This window comes from Drosophila guanche, unplaced genomic scaffold (assembly GCF_900245975.1).
Source record: "Drosophila guanche unplaced genomic scaffold, DGUA_6, whole genome shotgun sequence".
In the NCBI taxonomy this organism is placed as follows: Eukaryota; Metazoa; Arthropoda; class Insecta; order Diptera; family Drosophilidae; genus Drosophila; species Drosophila guanche.
Genome location: NW_022995745.1, coordinates 5,918,930 through 5,938,952, shown reverse-complemented (window position 1 = coordinate 5,938,952; position 20,023 = coordinate 5,918,930). Strand labels below are relative to the sequence as shown.

The 20,023-nt window shown below is 46.5% G+C and overlaps 5 protein-coding genes across 6 annotated transcripts; 3 read left to right on the top strand and 2 right to left on the bottom strand.

The window, feature by feature from the left end:
• The first annotated feature begins 2,128 nt into the window (after window positions 1–2,128).
• Window positions 2,129–4,457, top strand: LOC117581606 (protein obstructor-E). Its single transcript, XM_034268967.1, has 4 exons — window positions 2,129–2,332; window positions 3,175–3,378; window positions 3,441–3,644; window positions 3,726–4,457. The coding sequence occupies exons 1-4, from the start codon at window positions 2,281–2,283 to the stop codon at window positions 3,980–3,982; spliced, it is 717 nt and encodes a 238-aa protein (XP_034124858.1). The 5' UTR covers window positions 2,129–2,280; the 3' UTR covers window positions 3,983–4,457.
• A 1,772-nt stretch (window positions 4,458–6,229) lies between these two features.
• Window positions 6,230–8,829, top strand: LOC117581607 (protein obstructor-E). Its single transcript, XM_034268968.1, has 4 exons — window positions 6,230–6,386; window positions 7,758–7,973; window positions 8,036–8,230; window positions 8,311–8,829. The coding sequence occupies exons 1-4, from the start codon at window positions 6,335–6,337 to the stop codon at window positions 8,538–8,540; spliced, it is 693 nt and encodes a 230-aa protein (XP_034124859.1). The 5' UTR covers window positions 6,230–6,334; the 3' UTR covers window positions 8,541–8,829.
• Window positions 8,830–10,245: 1,416 nt separating this feature from the next.
• On the bottom strand, window positions 10,246–12,788 carry LOC117581603. 2 transcript variants are annotated; one of them, XM_034268963.1, is made up of 2 exons: window positions 12,641–12,788; window positions 10,246–12,580 (listed from the first exon to the last, which is right to left on the bottom strand). In XM_034268963.1, the coding sequence occupies exon 2, from the start codon at window positions 12,574–12,576 to the stop codon at window positions 10,396–10,398; it is 2,181 nt and encodes a 726-aa protein (XP_034124854.1). In that variant the 5' UTR covers window positions 12,577–12,580; window positions 12,641–12,788; the 3' UTR covers window positions 10,246–10,395. The 2 variants fall into 2 exon arrangements, with proteins under 2 accessions (XP_034124854.1, XP_034124855.1); XM_034268964.1 differs by having other exon boundaries at window positions 10,246–10,954; window positions 10,985–12,769.
• A 115-nt stretch (window positions 12,789–12,903) lies between these two features.
• On the top strand, window positions 12,904–16,248 carry LOC117581609 (ras-related protein Rab-10). The gene is made up of 4 exons (XM_034268971.1): window positions 12,904–13,307; window positions 13,993–14,192; window positions 14,294–14,383; window positions 14,452–16,248. The coding sequence occupies exons 1-4, from the start codon at window positions 13,181–13,183 to the stop codon at window positions 14,647–14,649; spliced, it is 615 nt and encodes a 204-aa protein (XP_034124862.1). The 5' UTR covers window positions 12,904–13,180; the 3' UTR covers window positions 14,650–16,248.
• Window positions 16,249–16,614: 366 nt separating this feature from the next.
• On the bottom strand, window positions 16,615–18,402 carry LOC117581605 (N-acetylglucosamine-6-phosphate deacetylase). Its single transcript, XM_034268966.1, has 4 exons — window positions 18,094–18,402; window positions 17,558–17,826; window positions 16,961–17,501; window positions 16,615–16,900 (listed from the first exon to the last, which is right to left on the bottom strand). Exons 1-4 carry the CDS (start codon window positions 18,323–18,325, stop codon window positions 16,719–16,721), a joined length of 1,224 nt encoding a protein of 407 aa, XP_034124857.1. The 5' UTR covers window positions 18,326–18,402; the 3' UTR covers window positions 16,615–16,718.
• Between the last annotated feature and the right edge of the window lie 1,621 nt (window positions 18,403–20,023).

Genomic DNA, 20,023 nt, shown 5'->3' with positions numbered 1-20,023 from the left:
GTCATGCTGTGAATTCAGCGGCAACATGCAAACTGCATACCTGTTTACCGTTATTCTGCTGTATTCGTGTGTGGGTGTGTGTCGGTGCATGCGTGAGCAAATGACGTTTTGTCTCTAAAATTGAATGACCTCTTAATTGCCTGCCTTTACCAAACCCAAAATGCCACAAAGTGCATCGGAAACTTGTCTTCAGAGTAGGGGGTGGAGAGACTATTTTTGGCGCATTTCCATTTAAATGCCAACATTTGATGACCCATAAGCCACAAGACAACCAAATATGCCTTTTGGTTTCTGTTGTTTTGTCTTTTCGTTAATTTCGTAACATTATTGGACAAACCGGACTGGAAGACGATCCCAGCCATCCGAGCCGATGTTGCCAGTAAAAACCTTGAATTACCAAATCTTTAAATGATTTTATTTTTTCGCTCCAGGCTGATAAATCAGCGTCTCTTTCCATCGGGATGGGGCAACCAATGTGCCGGTTGGCCTGTGTGTCCATCGGGATGGAAGAAGCGAAATACGTACACACATCTGTATGTATGCGTGTGTGTGTATTAATGCGAGCAGTAGTTTTTGTTGTTGTAGGTTTTCTGCTAACTGCAAACGCAAACGCAAACCAAAGCGGTTCGTTTAATACGATTTTTATTCGTGATTAGTTTACAAATTAATTTGCCAATTGAATTTTAGATTTTTGCTGGTTTCTTAGAATACCAACGGCATGGCATCCATCGGGCCGGGCGGTCGGTCGGTCGGTTGGTCGATTGAGAGTAAAAGTGTCCGGTTAATTAAGTTTGAACCTAAACTAGTTTCTATCTCATCTGGTTTTTGCCGCCGCCGCCGCATAAACAGATGCCACATCGTATTGGTTCGTATCGGATCGCATCTCTCAAGGACAACTGGTTTTGGGAACATTGCGTGTCGTATATTTAGCATATATATGTATATATTATGTATATTACCAACTATCGGACATTTCGTTTCGATTTCCCCTGTGACACAGTTTTTCCACCAGCCAAGGAACCCCTCTCTCCCTCTCGAAACATCTCATCTTCTCGAAAAATAAAACAAAAAGCAGATCCTCCTCAAGGCTGTGAATTTGCTGGACTCTGTGCGGGCATCTGTTAATGGAAAGGCCTGCACCGGTTCGGGAATGGAAAGGCTGCACCCTTCATTCACTTCTTTTTGGTTTTTTCTTTTGGTTATCGTATGCGTTGATTGTTCGTTTTGGCTTAATTCGCTTTGGGGCTTTTGTGATTTGGGTTTTTATTGCTGTAAACGACATTTGCATGCGGCCCATCAAACCTCTGGTAGCGTTGGCGCATATGAATGTCGTCGCTTGCTGGCGTTTTTTTTTGTTACTTTCGGCCACATCCACAACATGTGCTTGCGGGTAGTGTTCATGCTTGGAATACCCTAACCCGGAGTTGTACTGTCTTGGCGTGTGAGAGTAATGCATTTGCAGGTTACGCTCTCTCGCTCTCTCGTCTTTTATCGCCACTCTCCTTTCGCACAACATGACTTCCTAGAGAATAATCTAACGGGAGTTTGCTGTATTGAAAATATGTTGGGGAGATAGAGAGAGTAAGGTGTATGGACGCAGTCGCTCTCGCAAATCACATATTGGCTCCCCTCAGCCAAAGCTGCATTGATCACATGTACATACATACATACATATTTACATTTGTATGCACGTACCTGCTCGTAAGTCATGCGAACGCATGAGTGTGCCACTCTTCGACCCAAGCTGATTTACTTCCTTGTGTGAATACTCTACCCAATTACTGCACTGACACGCCTCGCGCAGCCGTGTGGGCTGCCTGGTTCAGTTGGCAAGAGGCGGAAGGGTGTGCAAAGCTCGACATGCTCTTAGCGCTATTTGGTTTCATTACATCTTTGTCTCGCCTTTCTTTGCCACCTTCCCATTCCTTACTTTGACTTCCCTTACACTACCGCACCCCAGTCGTTTCCATCGGCCAGGTTAAGTGCCCCTGCCCCACGTCATAGCACTGGCGCTCTGCCATTGCTCTGCCGCGGCCGGCAACGGCGTCGGTGTCCGTCGTCGTCGTCGTCGCAGCACCTCCCGGGGCCGGTGAAAAAGTCTTGAAAAGTGCGCCTCTCTGCCGTTCCGTTGTTAGTTTAAGTTTAACCATCGCACCGCTTGAGTCGCGATCCAGTTGCTCAGCAGTTCCCCTCTTCCTGGAAGGACCCGCCGTCACAAAAATCGAGTGCTGCTTTTTTTTGCTTTACTTTACTACCCTGGAATCTGCATAAATCCACAAAATGAAATTATTTTTATGTGCCATGGCTGTGACGCTTTGTCTGGCAGCGACAAGTGAGTGTTGAACAGAATCGCCAATCGGTGACCGATGATCGCAGTTGGATGGGATCGAAAGGAAGGAAATTTCGGTAACGGTGTACGCGCTGTCGCTGGTGTCTAGTGTCCGATTTGTCTGTCCGTTTATTTGTTTGTCTAAAAACACCCGCAGAAATCGCAACTTGTTGTTAATTATTTTGACATTGACACCAAATCAAGATTAGGCTTAAGCGCTTAAGCGCTTAAACGCTCTTTTTTTTCCTGCCCAAACCAACGAATGACATTTAAAGTGACCAACCTTTCGAGAAGAGCTCCCAGATACAGACGGCAGATCCATAAACGACTTCGAGGCGGGGCATAACGAGATGAGGAGTGAAAACCGGCTGGCTGATGACTAGGACTGGGACTGGCACTGGAACTGGGTCTGCTCGCTCTCCGGTGGTCTCGGAAAACTGGCTGCTGCCAAGCCTAAAAAGCGGTCGTGTCGTTGTCTGGCTGAAATTGTGGATTATGCAACAAAACTTTTGCAGTCGTCACTGCATGAAGGTGCAGCCATTGCCTAGAGATGCACCAACTATTTCTTCAAGAATCGTTTTACTTCTCGAATGTTCCCCTTAGTTCCAGCAGCTTCTGTTGAAATATCCCATGTTAACATTTCCCCCACCAATAAGTTACTCTGTTGAAAAGTTCCCCCATCCAAAAGCAGGAAACCGCAATGGCGGAATTGCCATCGACGGTTCCGATCATCGGTCGATCACGTTTTTTTGTTACACTTTTCCGTGCCATGGAAAAAGTGAAAGTGTGAAAAACAAGTTGACTGAACTCTTCCCGTCTGTACATTTATTTCTTCCTCGACATAGCTGTATCCGGAGCCGGCTTCGAGTGCCCCAAGCCCAATGGCCAGTTCGCCGATGAGATTCAGTGCGACAAGTTCCATGTCTGCGAGGATGGTGTGCCCAAGGCGAGACTCTGCCCAGACGGTTTGGTCTTCGATCCCCTGAATCGCAAGTTCAACAAATGCGACCAGCCCTTCAATGTAGACTGCGAGGATCGTACGGAATTGCGTAAGATAAATTGCTGATGTCCAGCCACATCGAACTGGTTTTAATTGACTTGCCATTTATAGAGGAGCCCAAGTCCAGCAAGTATTGTCCGCGCAAGAACGGGTTCTTTGCCCATCCCGATCCGTCTGTGTGCAACATCTTCTACAACTGCATCGAGGGCGACGCACTGGAGACCAAGTGTACCGTCGGCCTGCACTTCGATGAGTACTCTGGCACCTGCGTGTGGCCCGATACGGCCAAGCGTGAGGGCTGCAATCCCGAGCAGAGTAAGTTCTTTGAGCTTTGAGCCTCTGCGAGTTGAGCTTTTCACTGACCGTCATGATTTGGTTTTGTTTTTCTTATTAAAGGAATGTCTGAGACTGGCTTCGAGTGCCCCAAGGATCAGCCAAAGACCGATGATCGCGGTCAGGTTGTGACCCATCCCAAGTATCCCCATCCCACAGATTGCCAAAAGTTCTACGTTTGCCTGAACGGCGAGGATCCGCGCGATCTGGGCTGCCAGCTGGGCGAGGTCTACAACGATAACACAGAGATGTGTGACGCACCCGAAAATGTGCCCGGCTGCGAGGACTGGTACAAGGATGTCGATGATAAGAAGGACTAAGCCGGCTGTTGTTCAGCGCTGCCCGCCGATATAAGCTCCACATGCGCGTCTCCCACTTCCTCTCTCTCTCTCTCCCTCTCTCTCTGCTATCCAACTTCACACACACACATGACACCCAACACCTACACAGTCACACACTTATGCACACAAAAATAGACACTGAGAAAAATGGATTCGCGTCGTAGTCACTTAAAGTTAGTTTTTCTAGCCCATTTCCTATAGAACCTAGCAGTTAAACTATAATCCTCTGTCCAACTGTCTGACTGTCTGACTGTCTGGCTGTCTCGTTCTATCGATTCCGTTCTATCCAGCTATTTTCTTCACTTTCTGTGTCTACCTCTACCGCCTCTCTGTCTATCACTCTGTGCCCAACTGAATCTACTGCCAAATTGTTGTGTATATATTTCCTCACTCTTTCTGACTTTCATTTAATTATTATACAAGAAAATAAACTGATTTTTTTTATATAAACTACACCTGCAACCTCTTCTATATTCTATCTATAAACTTTCTATGCACTTTCACTTATCCCCTCTATTTTTATGCTATCTTTCCTTCTTTCCCTTAGTTATTTTTGACATCCTTCTTGGCTATGAGATCTTTCTGATCATTTGATGCTGTATTCTATAAGTTTTCACTTCATCTATGGATATTTCACACATGCAAATATTTCTTTTAGCAAGATCTTGGCTTGCTCTAAGCAGCTTCCTCCTCTATTTTGTATTTAAGAAATCTTTGTATCTATTTCTATGTTATCTAATCAACTGAAGTCACTTTTTTTATGCATAACTTTCTTGTGGCTTCTCTTTTCGATTTCTACAACTTTTGCTGTGAGTTCTATACCTTTTCAAAGAGTCTTTTCTGCTGGTATAACTATTCCTAAAAGCTATCCATCATACCTTAAGACTACCCTCTGAACGTTCTGCGATGCTTTAAGCACTCTTTAGATAATATTTATCTCTCTATATCTATCATCTATATTCACTTTTCTATATATTTTTGTATCTAAAACTTAAGACTGTTGGTCTTCCATTTTAGTGGATCAAAGACACACTTCAACTTCATTTTCTGTTTAATTAAAAAATTATTTCAAAACTATGATAAATCCTGTTGTATTTTGTTGATCTATTGTTTGGAAATAGATACATAAGTGTGTGGGATAAGTGGGATGCATATCTGGGGATATCATCTGTCTGTCGAATAATCAATCAAACCTTTCACTTGGGACGCAACACTGCAACTCGTACGGTCAGGTGGTGGGGGCCGAGGGTGATCTATTAACCCTTTGTTGAGACAGGGCACACAAAAGAGCCGTTAATTACCTGAGTGGGCAAAGCGGATTGCCGCAAGCGAAACAAATCACAAGAGCAGCAGAGCAAAAAAACGAAAAAAACAACAACAACAAAAAGGCTGCAGTCAGAGCAGAGCAGCAGATTTTTGGGTTATGCAATAACCGCAGCAGCAGCAGCAGCAGCAGCAGCAGCAGCAACAGCAGCGGCCAAAAGTTTTGCAATAGTTAACAATGTAGCGGTAATCGGCAAGAAACGGGACAAGCGCCGATCATGAATGAAGCTTGCCTGCGCTTTGCTCGAGCTTTGCCTTTTACTTTCAATCACATATTCATGCATGCCATATGCCTGCCTGCTGGAAGCTTACCCCAAATCACGTTTTGCAGCAACAGCAGTGGTGGCAATATTACAACACTAACAACAGCGGCAGCATTCAAAATAATAGGAATATCAATAGGCAAGAGTTTCAACAACAGCACCAACAGCAAGAAGGAAAGAAATTCTATCAACATTAAAAGAAACAACAATAGATTCAACAACACCACGGTTGATAACCGTTACAGTGACACCAACAGCAATTTGGTTTATTTTCTTATTTCTCCACTTCCCATCTCAACCACCCACCTAAAATCTCGACAACAACAACAGCAACGCGAAACCCAAAGCTTTTGCAAAACTTTTGTTTGTCGTTTGTTGGTTGTTTTTGTATTTTTTCGTTCGTTTTTCTGTTTGTCTGTCGCCGTCGACGTCGCTGTCGCTGTCTGCCGTTACCGCTACCGCCGCTTGCTTCTTCTTCTTGGAGTCCGGTATAAATCTTTTCAGTTGAGTTTGGAACGCGTAACCGTTAAAACGTACAAGCCACCTGAAGCGAAAGTTTCAGTTTGTTTTTCGACACATTTTTTTTTTGCGCGTGTTGAATATTTGAATTTTTGTTGTTGTTGTTGTTGTTGTTGTTATTGTTTCTGTGCCTCTCTCTCAGTGTGTGTGTTGTGGGTGCATTTCCTTTCTTTGAATTTCCGCCATTTGCCAAACGAACCAAGAAAGCCACAACAAAGTGTTCAACATGCAGAAAATTCTAGTATCCAGTATCCTGGTGCTGTCCTGGATAACAGCTGGTAAGTATGCCGCAAGGGCCTTGGGGGCTAACATAGCAATAATAACCATTCCCCCTACCATTCGCAATTAGCGCAACCTTTCAATTACGAAGCATGTTTGCTTTTACTTTCAAAAATTCCAATTGCAATCGCGTGAAGTGGTCATAGACGGTCGCCAGACCATAGACCGTGTGGACCTACCCTATCCACACACACACACACATGGCAGCCACCGTTAGGCGCTTTTGTTCTCAGCGCAGTGGCAGAAAGATATAAGAAATATCAAATCCAAATCCAGTTTAATTACTGGTTTGAAGCGAAGGCTAGGCCAGAGATTAGTTACCTGACTGCTCCAATTGGTAGATACTTAACCCTGAGACACCTGCGGGGACAGTGGCTTATGGCTGATTTGGCATGCAGATCATGTGCGCTCGATCACTTTTGCTTTTTATGACTCAGACGCAACGCAGACGATGTGCCAGGGTGGGGCCAAACGATCCTCAATCTTCAAACTGATCCTCAATCTTATGAAACTGATTATCGATTCCAAATCTCTGATCATTTCCAGCCACACAAGTATTCAATAAATATATCAGGAATTGCGATAAAACAAATGCCAAAGTAGAACTGGGGCCCGTCAAACCAGTTAACAATTAGCTAAGAATATAAATAAAACAAAAGACTTGCAAACACAATCACTTGATACGATACAAGTTTTCAGCCAGCAAAAGGTTAGAAACAGATTGAAGTTATTTAATTCGTGCTTCAAAGATCACTCTAGAATCCAGATTTCTATATGATCGTGTTACGATCTGTGAACAGATTATATCCGTTTGTTGCACCAACGATTAACTTTCGTTTCGGCATTTTCAACTCGAGAGAGTTTTCCCAACACACTTTTTGTCCCAGACAAATTACCGGAAATCTTCGAAGATTTAAATATACTCCACTCGTGCACACATTGTAGTGCATAAGTGTGTGCGTGTGTGCGTCTGTGTTTGTTTTTGTCGGCTTTGGGTAGGCAATCAACCTGTTACCCGATCTCGATGGTGGCATCGGCATTCCAAGCGCCCGCTGGTTACATCACGTTACGGCGCCGCACATTTGCCGCTAGACGCGAAGATGCGCGAAAGTGTCGAGACGGTGGCGTCACTTGCACTCCCATCGAAACCAGTTGCACGCCTCCGCCGCCACCGCGCTGGCAAGTGCGGAAGGAAGGCCGGAAGGAAGTGGATGGCACATGGCCTATGGTGCTTGCCGTTGACACTATCCGCAACTGTCAACGCAGCTGTCAAAATGAGTCGATAAAATATCCCAAATGTTAGGTCCACTAAGATCGGTGCTGATTTTTCATCGATTTTTAATGCACATTGAATTATTTACCATTAACAGGACATGCCCTGGCCGTGGGCTCACCCGAGTGCCCCGAGAAGTACGGCGAACAGGCGTATGCCCACACGGAGAACTGCGACCAGTTCTTCCTCTGCACCAATGGCACCCTCACCCTGGAGACCTGCGAGAATGGGCTGCTCTTTGATGGCAAGGGCGCCGTCCACAATCACTGCAACTACAACTGGGCCGTCGACTGCAAGGGTCGTCAGTGGGATCGTGAGTAGAGACGTTATATTCTAAGTGGAGAACTTTCAATTTACCCTCGCACGCACACACAGCCACTCCGATCTCCTCGCCGGGCTGTGAGTATCAGTTCGGTTTGTATGCGGTGTCCAAGGACTGTGCCACCACGTACATCAAGTGCGCCCACGGCGAGCCCCACGAGCAGGACTGCGATGCCGGCCTGGCCTACGATGAGCGCATCCATGGCTGCAACTGGCCCGACCAGCTCCTCGACCACTGCAATCCCGAGGGTAAGATCAGCTCTAACTATGCATTCCCCACACCCTCTTTACGATCTGTTTTTTCTTGTGTGTTTGTGTTGCATCCACAGCTGTCGTTGGCTTCAAGTGCCCCACCAAGGTGGATCCCAATTCGGTGGCCGCTCGCTTCTGGCCCTTCCCACGTTTCCCCGTCTCCGGGGACTGCCATCGCCTGATCACCTGCGTGGAGGGTTATCCACGTCTCATCAGCTGCGGCGAGGACAAGGTCTTCGATGAGCATACGCTCACCTGCGAGGAGCCCGAGTATGCCAGCGGCGGGTGCGCCAACTACGGAAAGTAGACAGAGAGGAGAGGAGATCCATCGTTGGACGTTGTCGTAGTCCGATCTCTGCTCGGATATCGGCTCTGTATATAAATACGTACATATGAAAAGCTCCAGCTCCGACTAGCTCTATCCTATCCACTCCACAATCTATCTATATAGCCCTCTCTCTCCCCCTCTCTATCTCTCTCTGAGGGCTTTTTTTGTATACCTGCACGCGCATGCCTTTCGCACTGTCCCAAATTTCCTAGCGAAAAGAAACCCAACCCAAAACCGAATTAAACAAATTATTTTGCATATACTCGTAGTAATTTTGCCTGTTAACCTTTCTTTATGTATTTAGTTAACTTTTTGTCGTTCTTTGGGCTCCCCTTTTTTGTATATGAATCGCAATAAAGTTAATTTTATTTATTGTAATACATTTCGGGCAACGAATGCATTCGAAAAAGAGCCCCCACAAGTTTGTAAATTTATTAAAGTTAAACAGATATAATAGTGTCGTAGCAGCCAGCCATGCAACTGTCATACCCGCCCGTCTGCTCTTCTCACTCTTTTGATCACTGATAAGCTCACCTGATGCCCACTGCTTTAAAGTGCACACTGCAAAGTGTGTTAATTCAAGGTGACGTAGTGTCAAAAAGTCAGACGACGCTGGTTCGGTGTGTACATGCTGATCGCACTCATATTTTACTCACCATGCGGAACTCCACTTCTCTTCGGCACGCACTCTCTCTCTCTGCCTTTCGCACAAATCCCAATTTGAACGGTACAAAGGAGCGAGCATTAACAGATGACACCAAGAGAGGGGAGGCGTTGCGTTGGGGCCGTGGGAGAGACAAGGAGCACCTGTGGCTGGAAGGAGCGGTGCGGGGTGCGCACAAAGAGAAGAACTTAAGTGCCAATTGCCAATATAGAAAGGTTAACGAATTTCGCATGCACTCTATTCTTCTGTCGCTCCCTCCCTTTCGTGTTATTTGGTGGTTGGAATGGAAATGCAAGTGGGAAGGAACGAGAAACAGTGCTGCAATTAGTGTAAAATAGCAGCAGGGAGCTTCCACCTGAAGATAACGGTAATGCCCTTCAGACAGAGTAGCACCACTTCAAGTTCACTTTACGAAATAGCGGGAGTCCAACACACTGCGATCCGTTATCCTTATATTCTTTGGTCTATCATTTCATTTCAAGCTTCACTGGTGTCGTGCCAAGCGAATAAATATAATTAATAAAGTTATAAATACTTAAATAATAGATTTTGATTTATTCATGGTTATTGGTTACTGAATATTTGTTTTCTTGTACGAGTATGTTATGTTCTTAGTGCTTGGATTGAGCTTAATTGTACGATTAGTTTATTCTAAGTACATTGTGTGACATTCATGTGGCTGCCATTGGAGCGATCAATCGAAAATCAATTCTTTGTAGCAAAAACCATTCCATTGATTTCTTTGTTCCTAAACATATTGAATTTAGTTTGTTGCACGGCGGAGGGGGAAACGGAGAGACGGAAATGGTTATTAATTGTGGTTGTTGGTTGGAGTTTCATATACAAAATGCTTACTTAATTATAAGCTAATGTTTAATGCTTCGCTTCCCTTTTGGTGCATCGAATGCTTGCTGATGGAATGCCCCCCACACATGGTTGAACTCAAACTATAAACTCCATGTGGATTAGATGTTCTTAGGATATACATACATACTCGTATATGTATATGTTGTATTGGAATAGGATGATCAATTTTTATTCTAAAGAGAAGAAGTGGAGTGGAGTGGAGTGGGCAAAGTAGTCTTGCCCGGCCTAAAACTATCACATCAAAAATTCGAAATTAAACCTAAAGTGAAGCCAAATGTGGGCGACATCCGTTGAATACCTGGCTCAGTCGATTAGATGCCGTGCATGGTCCTGGGGTGTGAAGAATATGATCGCATAGATGAGGCCATCGCGCACCGACTCCGTCGGATTGCCCACATTGAACATAAACTTGACGCGATGGCTGTTGGCGTCGGGCACGCACGAGTACATCGGATACCAGCCGGCCTTGTTGAACACCACATATATCTTGTAGATCTGATTGCGGTAGATATACACCGGACGGTCAAAGGTGATGTCCAGCAGCGAGTCATATCGCACCCGTGCCGTACAATGGGTGTAGGTGATGCGCGAACCGTGCATATCCTGGATGTGTGCGTACAGAACCTCATTGTAGCGCTCCGTGAAGCCGGCGGAGGTCATCAGTTCGCCGCAGAGCACACGCGTGGGCACCTGGACGCCCAGTATCCAGATGTTTGTGTCCACCTGAAAGGTGACGCCCGCATCCGTGACGCTCGTATTGCGATAATCAAACTGACGTGTCAGCGAGCGCGTGCAGTAGGCACGGACCATGTCGTTGTGTTGATTGCCACCAGATTCTCCTCCAATTCCAACTCCACCTGCACCAGCACCAGCACCTGCACCTCCTCCAGCCACACCTCCTACAGCCGGTGGCTCGTTGTCATTGGCGTTGTTCGGGCCAACGGGCGCAGCTCCTCCGCCTTCGTAGCCATCGCCAAAGCAGCGCAATGTGGCATGGCTGGCAGGATTGGCGCCCGGATTGTCCGCCACACTCACCGTCTCCGGGGCGCGCAGACCTAGGGGCATGATGCCTTCCTCGCCAAATATGCCGGCATTAATAGGGGGGGCGGGCGCGTCGGCGCGATTGTTGGTGCGATGTATGGTGGCCCCCATGCGGGAAAAGAGCACCTCGCCCCCGTTGTTGCGATTCCCAAAAACCGGAAAGAATGTTGCCGTCGCTGCGGCAGTGGCACCGGTATGACGATACGAGGCGGCCAGCTCCCGCTGACGGTGTGCCGGCTCGTAGAAGTTTCGAGTGCTGCGCGAGATGCAGAAACCCTCGGGCATGTTGCAGTCGTTGAGCGTGGGACTGGAGATCTTGATGAGGATGGCGAGTGCCTCGTGCTGCTGCAGCAGCTTAGAGCGTGCCGGTCCTTCGGCAAACTGCTGCGGTGTCATCGTAAGGAAGCGTATCTTCTTGACCGCCTGGCGCAGCATGGCCCCGTCCATGATGGTGCGCTGGGCATCCATTATGTTGATCATATTCACCTCATCGTCGAGGGCATTGCCCGAGGCGTCGCTCTCAATGATGACCACATCGTCAGAGGCAGCAGCATCGGCATCGGCATCGCCATTAGCATCCGCATCGGGCGATGCTGTGGCGGCGGCCGCTGCCGCTGCTGACGAGGTTGAGGGCCCATTGGGGTCTGCCTCGAAACTGTCTCCGTCGTCATCCTGATGCATATGCTGCACCATGGCGGCCACATCTGGCTCCATTTTGATCTCCTCCACCATTATGTCGCCGCTGGAGTGGTCGGGTGACTGCTTGGTCGTCACCTCCTTGTCGCCGGACATGTAGAGGCCCTCGGGCTGGCCGGACTCGTTCAGAATGCCCCGCTCATTGGCAAACTTCAGCAGGCAGTTGAACAGATCCAGTTCCGAGTCGATGTTCAGACGATTCTGGTCGAGTATGGCCATCAGTGTGGATACCTCAATGTCCATGAAGCTGGGATCCGACAATACCTCCCTGGTGTTGGTGGAAATCAAGTCCATGCTGCTCTGCATGATGCGCGGCTCGTCGAAGAGCTTGGCAAACTCGTAGGCGCGACAGGCGTTCTTTGGACTGAGATCGGCCCACAGGAAGTGGGTGCAGCGGGTGACGACGTGGGGCAGCATATACTTCTTGGCAACGTAGCACAGTTCGCAGGCCTTGTCGAAGGAACCAATGGTGATGCGGTCCGTGTAGATGTACTCCATCATGGCCTCGAAGGCCTCCGGCTGCACATCGGGTATGACAATGGGATCGGTCTTGTCCGGCAGATTGCCAAAGAACATCCGCTCAAATACCGGCGAGCCCATCGCCAGGAGCAGCTTGTGGCCGGCAATGATGCGATGATTGGGCGCTGTGCCCACCAGAAAGCGACAGTCGGCCCATTTCTCAGTCTGCAACAGATATTGGCCGCGATCCTTAATCGCAGTCAGATTGTTTTGCCAGTCGACATCCATGACCCTGTCTCCGTGCAAGGGAATCGTTAAATATCGGCTGTTGCTTGTTGCCAATTCTATTTACCACTTTTTTGCCCGTTCTGGCGAGCAAATTAAACAGTTTTGTTGTATTTAAAAGTAGAAAATGGGTAAAATGCACAGAATTTGGTTGTTTGTTGCAGTGTTTGCAGTTTAGGTTGCAGTGTTGCTATACGCTTTCACTGCACACAGCAAAGTGCTGCATAACGATTTCGGTGAACCATCGATATACTCTACTATCGCTGAGCCTGTGCGGCCATCGATGGTTTTACAGCACTAATAGCAACAATTGCAAAGAGAAAAATAAAAAGTCGAATGCGCATTAGGCTGAAATAAATCAACGTTTTTCTTATAAAATTAAACAGCAGCCAAAGCCAAAGATATCAAAATAAAATATATATATATATATTATCGGGATTAAAGCGAAGCATATAAAAGTGCATTTAGAGCAAGAGCATTAATCGCTAGTCACCTGCGTGCTGTGGGTGTGTGCGCGTGTGTGTGCGTGTTTGTGTGGGTGCGTGCCTTGTGAGCTGCGCGTGTGTTTGTGTGTGCTTTGTTCTAAAAGAGCCGCTGGTGTGTGGAAATGGCGAAGAAAACCTACGATTTGCTCTTTAAACTGTTGCTAATTGGCGATTCAGGTGTTGGCAAGACCTGCATATTATTTCGCTTCTCCGATGATGCCTTCACCTCGACCTTTATATCCACCATAGGTGAGTGCATGGCCTGTCCGAAAAGGCAATCGAATCGGTTTATTTGTACAAACGCTTGCCTACAATTGACTCACATACATACATGCATATGTACATGTTATGCACATGTGTGTAGAAGCCGAACTTGTGTCAGCTGTGGCAGTGGGTAGGCGGCAGCGGCGACGGTGTCAAGGATATGCGTGTGTGTAATTGGGCGTGGCATTGTCTTATCTGTGGGATCAGAAACGGTACCATGCATTCCAGGAGGAAACTTTGTGCATGCACATGTTCCCTGGGATGAATGCATTTTACTGTTTCTTTCTGCATGTGCAAATAAATATGCATGTATGTTCATATGTATGTATGTGTGCATGTAGAGATCGTTGCAGCCTTTGGACTTGACCTGTGGGGAGAACTTTGCATAGCTATGAATGTCTGTGCCTGTGGCTGTAGGGTAACGGTAACCCTTCCCCTAGTTAGGCAATAAAACTAGATTAATACACGTAACCGATACGTGCAAACATTTATTTATCTATCTGTCTCACTTCCATGTCCGTGTCTGTCTGTCCCATGGGCCCTGTGTGTACATGCGTGTGTGTGCGTGTGTGTGGTGCTCTGGTGATTCATTATTTATGAGAGAGGGCAACCGAATTCTAACGCATGCTGTGACGTCATAATGTATGATTAAATTTTGATTCATTTGTAGGAATTGATTTCAAAATCAAAACCGTGGAACTGCGGGGCAAAAAGATCAAACTGCAAATATGGGACACGGCCGGTCAGGAGAGATTCCACACAATAACCACCTCCTACTATCGTGGGGCGATGGGCATCATGCTCGTCTATGACATAACGAACGAAAAGAGTTTCGAGAATATCGTCAAATGGCTACGCAACATTGACGAGGTGAGTGCAAACGTCCCCTGATTGATTCATTAACATCACTCACACACAATCTCTTTATCTCTCTCCCGCTTATGCGACTCTCTCTCTCTCTCTCTCTGCAGCATGCCAATGAGGATGTGGAAAAGATGATACTGGGCAACAAATGCGACATGACGGACAAGCGTGTGGTGAACAAGGAGCGCGGCGAGGCGGTAAGTAAAACTGAAAAGATTATGGGGCTACAGCTGCGATCAACTTCTCATTCACACTCTCCATTCAGATTGCTCGAGAGCATGGCATTCGGTTCATGGAAACATCCGCCAAGTCGAACATCAACATTGAGCGTGCTTTTTGCGAGCTCGCTGAGGCCATACTGGATAAGACATCTGGGAAGGAGGCGGCCGAGAATCCAGAGCGTGTTGTCATCGATCGTCGGAATAATGACAAGGCGCCGGGCTACAGCAAATGCTGTGCGTAAAACGGGGACGAGTGGCGTGGAGTGGTCAAGGCTCTCTCCGCCGTGGGGCCGTGGTCGTGGCGTGTGTTTAGCTGTGCGATGAAGACGAGACGAGATTTGGATCAGTTTGCGGATCAGTTTTAGAAACAAATGAAGCAATAAACGTAGACAACAAACACACACGCACACACACAGAGCGGGGTAGAATGAGAGGAGAGAAATTACTTACTACAACAAAAATATGCAGAAGGAACAACAACAGAGCAAGCACAAGAAACAGCAACAGAAACAACCTACCTAAAAGTTGAAACAATTTGCAACAACGAACATTTGGACGAAACTTTACACTGATGTTGGTTATAATGGAAGATACAGACTCAGAGGCAGCTACAGATGCAAATGGATATGCAGATACGGATACGGATACGGATACGAATACGAGTACGTTAGTTAACGCACAACACAAGAACCAAGAACAAGGAAAAGTGAAGGAGCAGCAGCAAAGAATGTGAGAAACAGAACTGCATTTCATGTCTGTCTCAGGGGCCACTCCAGGCGTCTGGCATTTTGTTTGCCCCCCGCATGAGGCGATCTCTAGTTAGCTAACGTGGTACAGATTTTTTACAATACGTGTAATAGGGTTTAATCTCCACTAGAAGAACGTAACCAAACACACACGAACACACACACACACAACCTTTTTCCATAGAATGTCTCTATAGAGTCTAGAAGCAAACATAAAACAAACAAAAACAAAAACAAAAACCAAAACCAAAAAACAAGAAGCAATTTTTTGTATAATGGAACATTTTTTGATATGCTATATACGATGATTCCTAGTAACTAACTAACTATTACCACTACATCAGCGCACCTTTTACTGCTCCGCCATCAAGTATCCATCTTTGCCGATTTGCCACAAGCACACACACCTCTGGCAAACGTTTTCCCACGTACTCTTTTGTGTTTGGTTTTTTATAGATTATAGAAACTACTACGCAGTCATTAGACATACAATATGCAGCCAGCAACAGCAGACATGCATCACCCTCCGTAATATCTTGGAATGCTAAATATTTCTTTAACAGTAGCACAAATTGTAGTCAGTGGACTGTGCAGCATTTCGATAAGAACATCTGAGCATTTGATCAAGGAAATCTGACTTGGAAATGTAATAATTGTTTACTATATACATATAATATGCTTTAGTACTTACCTGGCTTGATCTTGCTTACGTTTCGTTTCGTTTCGTTTCGTTTTTTGTGTAAGTTGTCGCAGAGTTGGGGGTTTCGGGTTCGGGTTTGGGTTCGGTTACTCATGCCAGAGGTTGGTTTCGCTGTGCCACTGTTTCCACGTTTTGTTTACTGATCATTACATATATATATACATACATATATATAGAGAGTACATAAATAGCTGTAGCATAGGCATAAAAACAAAATCCAGCCTAAATATGCTAAATGTACTTTTTCCTTCTTGTAATTTTATTGTAAACCATTTCATTTTTTTTTTTTTGTGTCTAATACTTATTATTTGTAATTGTATATGGATTTAGTGTAGTTGTCCACACCAAATGATTTACCGATTAAAAAACAAAAAATATATAATGAACAATCCAAAAATGAACATTTTCAGCATTCCTCGGGGGGCACATCCGACGTTCCTTTGCTTAATAGGTGCCACAAAATAATGTCTAGCAGCTGAAAAGGAACTACATCTCATGGCGCTCGAAAAACAAGTCAAGAATGCTTCAAATTCCAATATAATAGATAACATTTCATGGCTATGTCTGCCTAGAAACGTGCTGAGAGCTAGGCAAAGTCTGAACATAAAACAAATCAAATATTTCATCAATTTAAAACGATAAAGCTGCAACCTTGGCACCGTCTGGATGATGAAATTTCTCCATAAACAGAAAGCAATTAAGTCTTTGGGTAGCAAAGAGTTTTCCAGGCAGTAAAAACAAATCTGAGGAGCGGCACAGAATTGGAATGTCGAGATTTTACATTTTGATCAGAGAATTGTGCATTATGAATACATTCGGGCATACATAATAAATACGTATTTATGTACATATATTTATGTACTAGCTACTGGACACACTGATGCACACAGGCACCTGCTATCCATGTGGACAGCACATGCAGCTCGTCGTCCAGGAGTATGAAATCGGCATCCGAGCCAAAGTCCAGGGTGCCCTTCTGTTGATCAATTTTAATGCAGCGCGCAGGATGCAGTGTGGCCGCCTCAATGGCATACACAATGGAGCAATCTGTGTGGATTAGGCATTGAGATTAGACCAACTATTTATAGGTGCATTGGCTCTACTCACTGGTGGCCTTGTGGAAAATTCGCACGCACTCGTCCATGGGCGCAATGCTGCCGCAGAGTGTCTCTGTGCCGGCAATGAAGGCCTTGCCCCTGCGCACCTCCAGCGGCAGCTGGCCGATGTGATGGATGCCATCCTCCAGGCCCAGCGCCGAAATGGCATCGGTTACCAGCACCAAGCCCTCGGGATGGGTGCGATAGGCGATCCTCAGCGCAGCGGGATGTGTGTGCACACCATCCGAAATGATGCCAAAGTAAACGGTCTGGCCCTGGGGCACGGCATCGGAGGCGAGGAGTCCGACAAGGCCGGGATCGCGATGATGGAACGGCAGCATCGCATTGAACAGATGCGTTATCATGGTGGCACCCTGTTGCACGGCACGCTCTCCGTCGCTCAGTGTGGCCACAGAATGGCCCAGGGACACGGTTATGCCCTTGGCCACCAGCTGCCCAATCACCTCCGGATCACTGACCTTCTCCGGCGCCAAAGTAATGATCTTGATGCGCTCCAGCGAGCCATAAGTGGTCTCCAGTGTCTCCAGTCCCTGTTGATGAAGATGGAATAATGGCATAGAAATGGAAAGAGATTCACTCCGCTCACCTTGTCGATTGTCTGAATGCAGTTCTCGGGATGTGCGCCCTTTTTCTGGGGATTGATGAACGGACCCTCGGCATGGATGCCCACGATGCCGGCACCGTTTGGCACAGTTTTGGGTATGCGCGGCAGTATCGCATGGTAGCTGGCATTCGGTGAGGTCACCAGCGTCGGGCAGAAGGAGGTAACGCCCGACTGCACCAGTCCCTGGGCCACCTTGTTGACGCCCGCCTCAATGGTGTCCTTGTCGTGCGAGAAGTCCACACCATAGCCACCTAATGGGTAGTAAAGTGGTCATTAATAGGGTCATTCCAAAGCTTATCGCGTGAACTGGACCGGAGCTGGTGCTGTGAGCTGTTTGTGTGGTGACTGCGGTGCAGCACTTGTGGCGGGGTACGATAAGATTAACTCGCTGATTACGTGTCCAATCAACAGCCGCTCATGTAAATGGGCTAGCGAAATTAAACGACCTTGACGCACCAATTGAATCCACAGCAGTGAAAGTGAAATGCGTAGGGGCGTAGGGGAGGCATTTTGTTTACCATTAATCTGCAGGTCAATGTAGCCGGGTGCTATGATGGCATTGTGGCAATCGATGCGCTTGTGGGCTCTCGCCTGTTCATCGAAGAATACAGGCTCGGGATTGATGATCCTGCCATCGCGCACCCACAGATCGTCGCGGACCAACTGGTGGCCGCGCACCAGGCGGCAGTTGGTAAATTGCAGCAATCGCTGCTGGGGGCTATCACAGTCGCAGCTCCGCGGTGTCGTCATGGCAGTTGGTGGTCGTTAACTAAATTAAGCTTATTTTAAACACAAAACAAAGTAAACATTGCATTCACAAAGTAAAAAAACGTAAACGAAAACGAAATTAACGATAAATAAATACAATCAACAATCAGTGTTGCATAGTGGCAGAACGTAAGCAGTGTGACCGCCAAATGATCGATCAAATATACCGACAGATCCTCGGAAGTATACCGAACCCTCTCATTTTAAAAATATACTGTTAAGATACCGTAAGTCTTAAATCATTTCCTCGACTTTGATCTTCCAGTTAATATTACCAGCTAGTTAGGACTCTTAGCGCTTAAACTATAATTTCAAACAATACATCAATTAATGCTCCACAAGACTGGCTAATTTTCATGTGTAATTTTTATTGGATTGTTGCAAAATAAGGGTAAAACCAACAAAACTCATTTGACATATTGTTGCTGGCTAACCGATAGTATAGTATGGGATGGGCACTTTTGTACCCTATTTGCCATAAGTTATATTAAAATTCCATTTTACACACTGCTTTTAAACATGAACAATGACTTTGTCTGAGACTGGCATGCTATTAACCTCTTCATATGTTTTCTATGTATAACCTATATACCAATCTAGATACATTATCGGTATCTATAATCTGCCAAATTTCGTTGAGATGGCCCACCAACACAGATTGATTTGTGAGAATATGAGAATGCGATAATATCCATTCCTCCAACGGTACCAATTGTTGCTGGTCACCTGTCCCAAAGTGCTGGTGGGTGGGTGCCATAAAAATACGCTAAATAACGACAAGATGGACAGTCTCATGAGTGTGCTAGCAGCCAGCTCCAGTTTATGAGTAGTCTATCGATACTTATCGCTTAAGGTGGTAGATTTGAATCACTTTAATGCAGTTCCCGTCAATCTTTAATTCAATTTTTGATTGCATTCTCAACTCTTGAGTTGACTTTATTATGCACATGGCCTCTCTGTGGGCCCATGTCCAATTTGTTTTTATGGCCCAAAATGCTTTGAGGGAATTAGCAATTTTGCCACTTTGACACTCACATGACAGCACCGCCGCCTCTGCTGATGCTATCGTGGGGCTATACGGAGACGTACACGCTATGGACGCAGCATAAAATGACAATATTTGTGAAACAACAGAGGCAAAGAAGAGGGCAAAGAGGTGGCTGAGCCACTGCCTGCCTGGCTGCCTGACTGCCTGCCGAAAATGCAAATGCAAATGATAATGATGACACGGCAGCAGCTTCAGCAACAGCCCCAAAACAGAAACAAACAATAAAACAGTGCGTGCCGAAGTTGTAAATACCCTTCCCGTTGAAGGTTGGAATTCCCCTGGCCGAACTTATTTTGCAGCGTTTTTTTGGTGTCTATTTTTGTGGCTGCCAAAGTCAGCTTGCAGTCGTCTTACCCTATGTGCAGGGTATACAAACTATACCGTTGGCTGCAGGTGTCCCTTATCCACAAGCTCGTAGGCCGGCCTCGAACGGACGGCGGCCGCTGCCGCTGCTGCTGCTAATCCACAATGGCCGACATTTTACACAAATTGCAGCAGCGCTGTTTCCCCTGTCCCCCCTGCCGCACCTTGCGAATTCTCCATTCCGCTCTCACCTGCATTCGTCCGCAAATGATTTGCAAAGGGGGGGGGGGGGGGGGGGCGGGGGGGGGCCCGCGGGGGGGGGGGGGGGG

What these genes read in the sequence shown, in the direction of transcription:
- LOC117581603 (XM_034268963.1), bottom strand. Translation starts at nt 12,576, where the DNA reads ATGGATGTCGACTGGCAAAACAATCTGACTGCGATTAAGGATCGCGGC.
- LOC117581606 (XM_034268967.1), top strand. Translation starts at nt 2,281, where the DNA reads ATGAAATTATTTTTATGTGCCATGGCTGTGACGCTTTGTCTGGCAGCG. An exon ending in CGAGGATCGTACGGAATTGC is followed by an intron (nt 3,379 to 3,440) that starts GTAAGATAAATT and finishes TGCCATTTATAG; the next exon opens with AGGAGCCCAAGTCCAGCAAG. An exon ending in GGGCTGCAATCCCGAGCAGA is followed by an intron (nt 3,645 to 3,725) that starts GTAAGTTCTTTG and finishes TTCTTATTAAAG; the next exon opens with GAATGTCTGAGACTGGCTTC.
- LOC117581607 (XM_034268968.1), top strand. Translation starts at nt 6,335, where the DNA reads ATGCAGAAAATTCTAGTATCCAGTATCCTGGTGCTGTCCTGGATAACA. An exon ending in GCTGTCCTGGATAACAGCTG is followed by an intron (nt 6,387 to 7,757) that starts GTAAGTATGCCG and finishes TACCATTAACAG; the next exon opens with GACATGCCCTGGCCGTGGGC. An exon ending in CAAGGGTCGTCAGTGGGATC is followed by an intron (nt 7,974 to 8,035) that starts GTGAGTAGAGAC and finishes ACGCACACACAG; the next exon opens with CCACTCCGATCTCCTCGCCG.
- LOC117581605 (XM_034268966.1), bottom strand. Translation starts at nt 18,325, where the DNA reads ATGACGACACCGCGGAGCTGCGACTGTGATAGCCCCCAGCAGCGATTG. An exon ending in GCATTCAGACAATCGACAAG is followed by an intron (nt 17,502 to 17,557) that starts GTGAGCGGAGTG and finishes CTTCATCAACAG; the next exon opens with GGACTGGAGACACTGGAGAC. An exon ending in AATTTTCCACAAGGCCACCA is followed by an intron (nt 16,901 to 16,960) that starts GTGAGTAGAGCC and finishes TAATCCACACAG; the next exon opens with ATTGCTCCATTGTGTATGCC.
- LOC117581609 (XM_034268971.1), top strand. Translation starts at nt 13,181, where the DNA reads ATGGCGAAGAAAACCTACGATTTGCTCTTTAAACTGTTGCTAATTGGC. An exon ending in GACCTTTATATCCACCATAG is followed by an intron (nt 13,308 to 13,992) that starts GTGAGTGCATGG and finishes ATTCATTTGTAG; the next exon opens with GAATTGATTTCAAAATCAAA. An exon ending in GGCTACGCAACATTGACGAG is followed by an intron (nt 14,193 to 14,293) that starts GTGAGTGCAAAC and finishes CTCTCTCTGCAG; the next exon opens with CATGCCAATGAGGATGTGGA.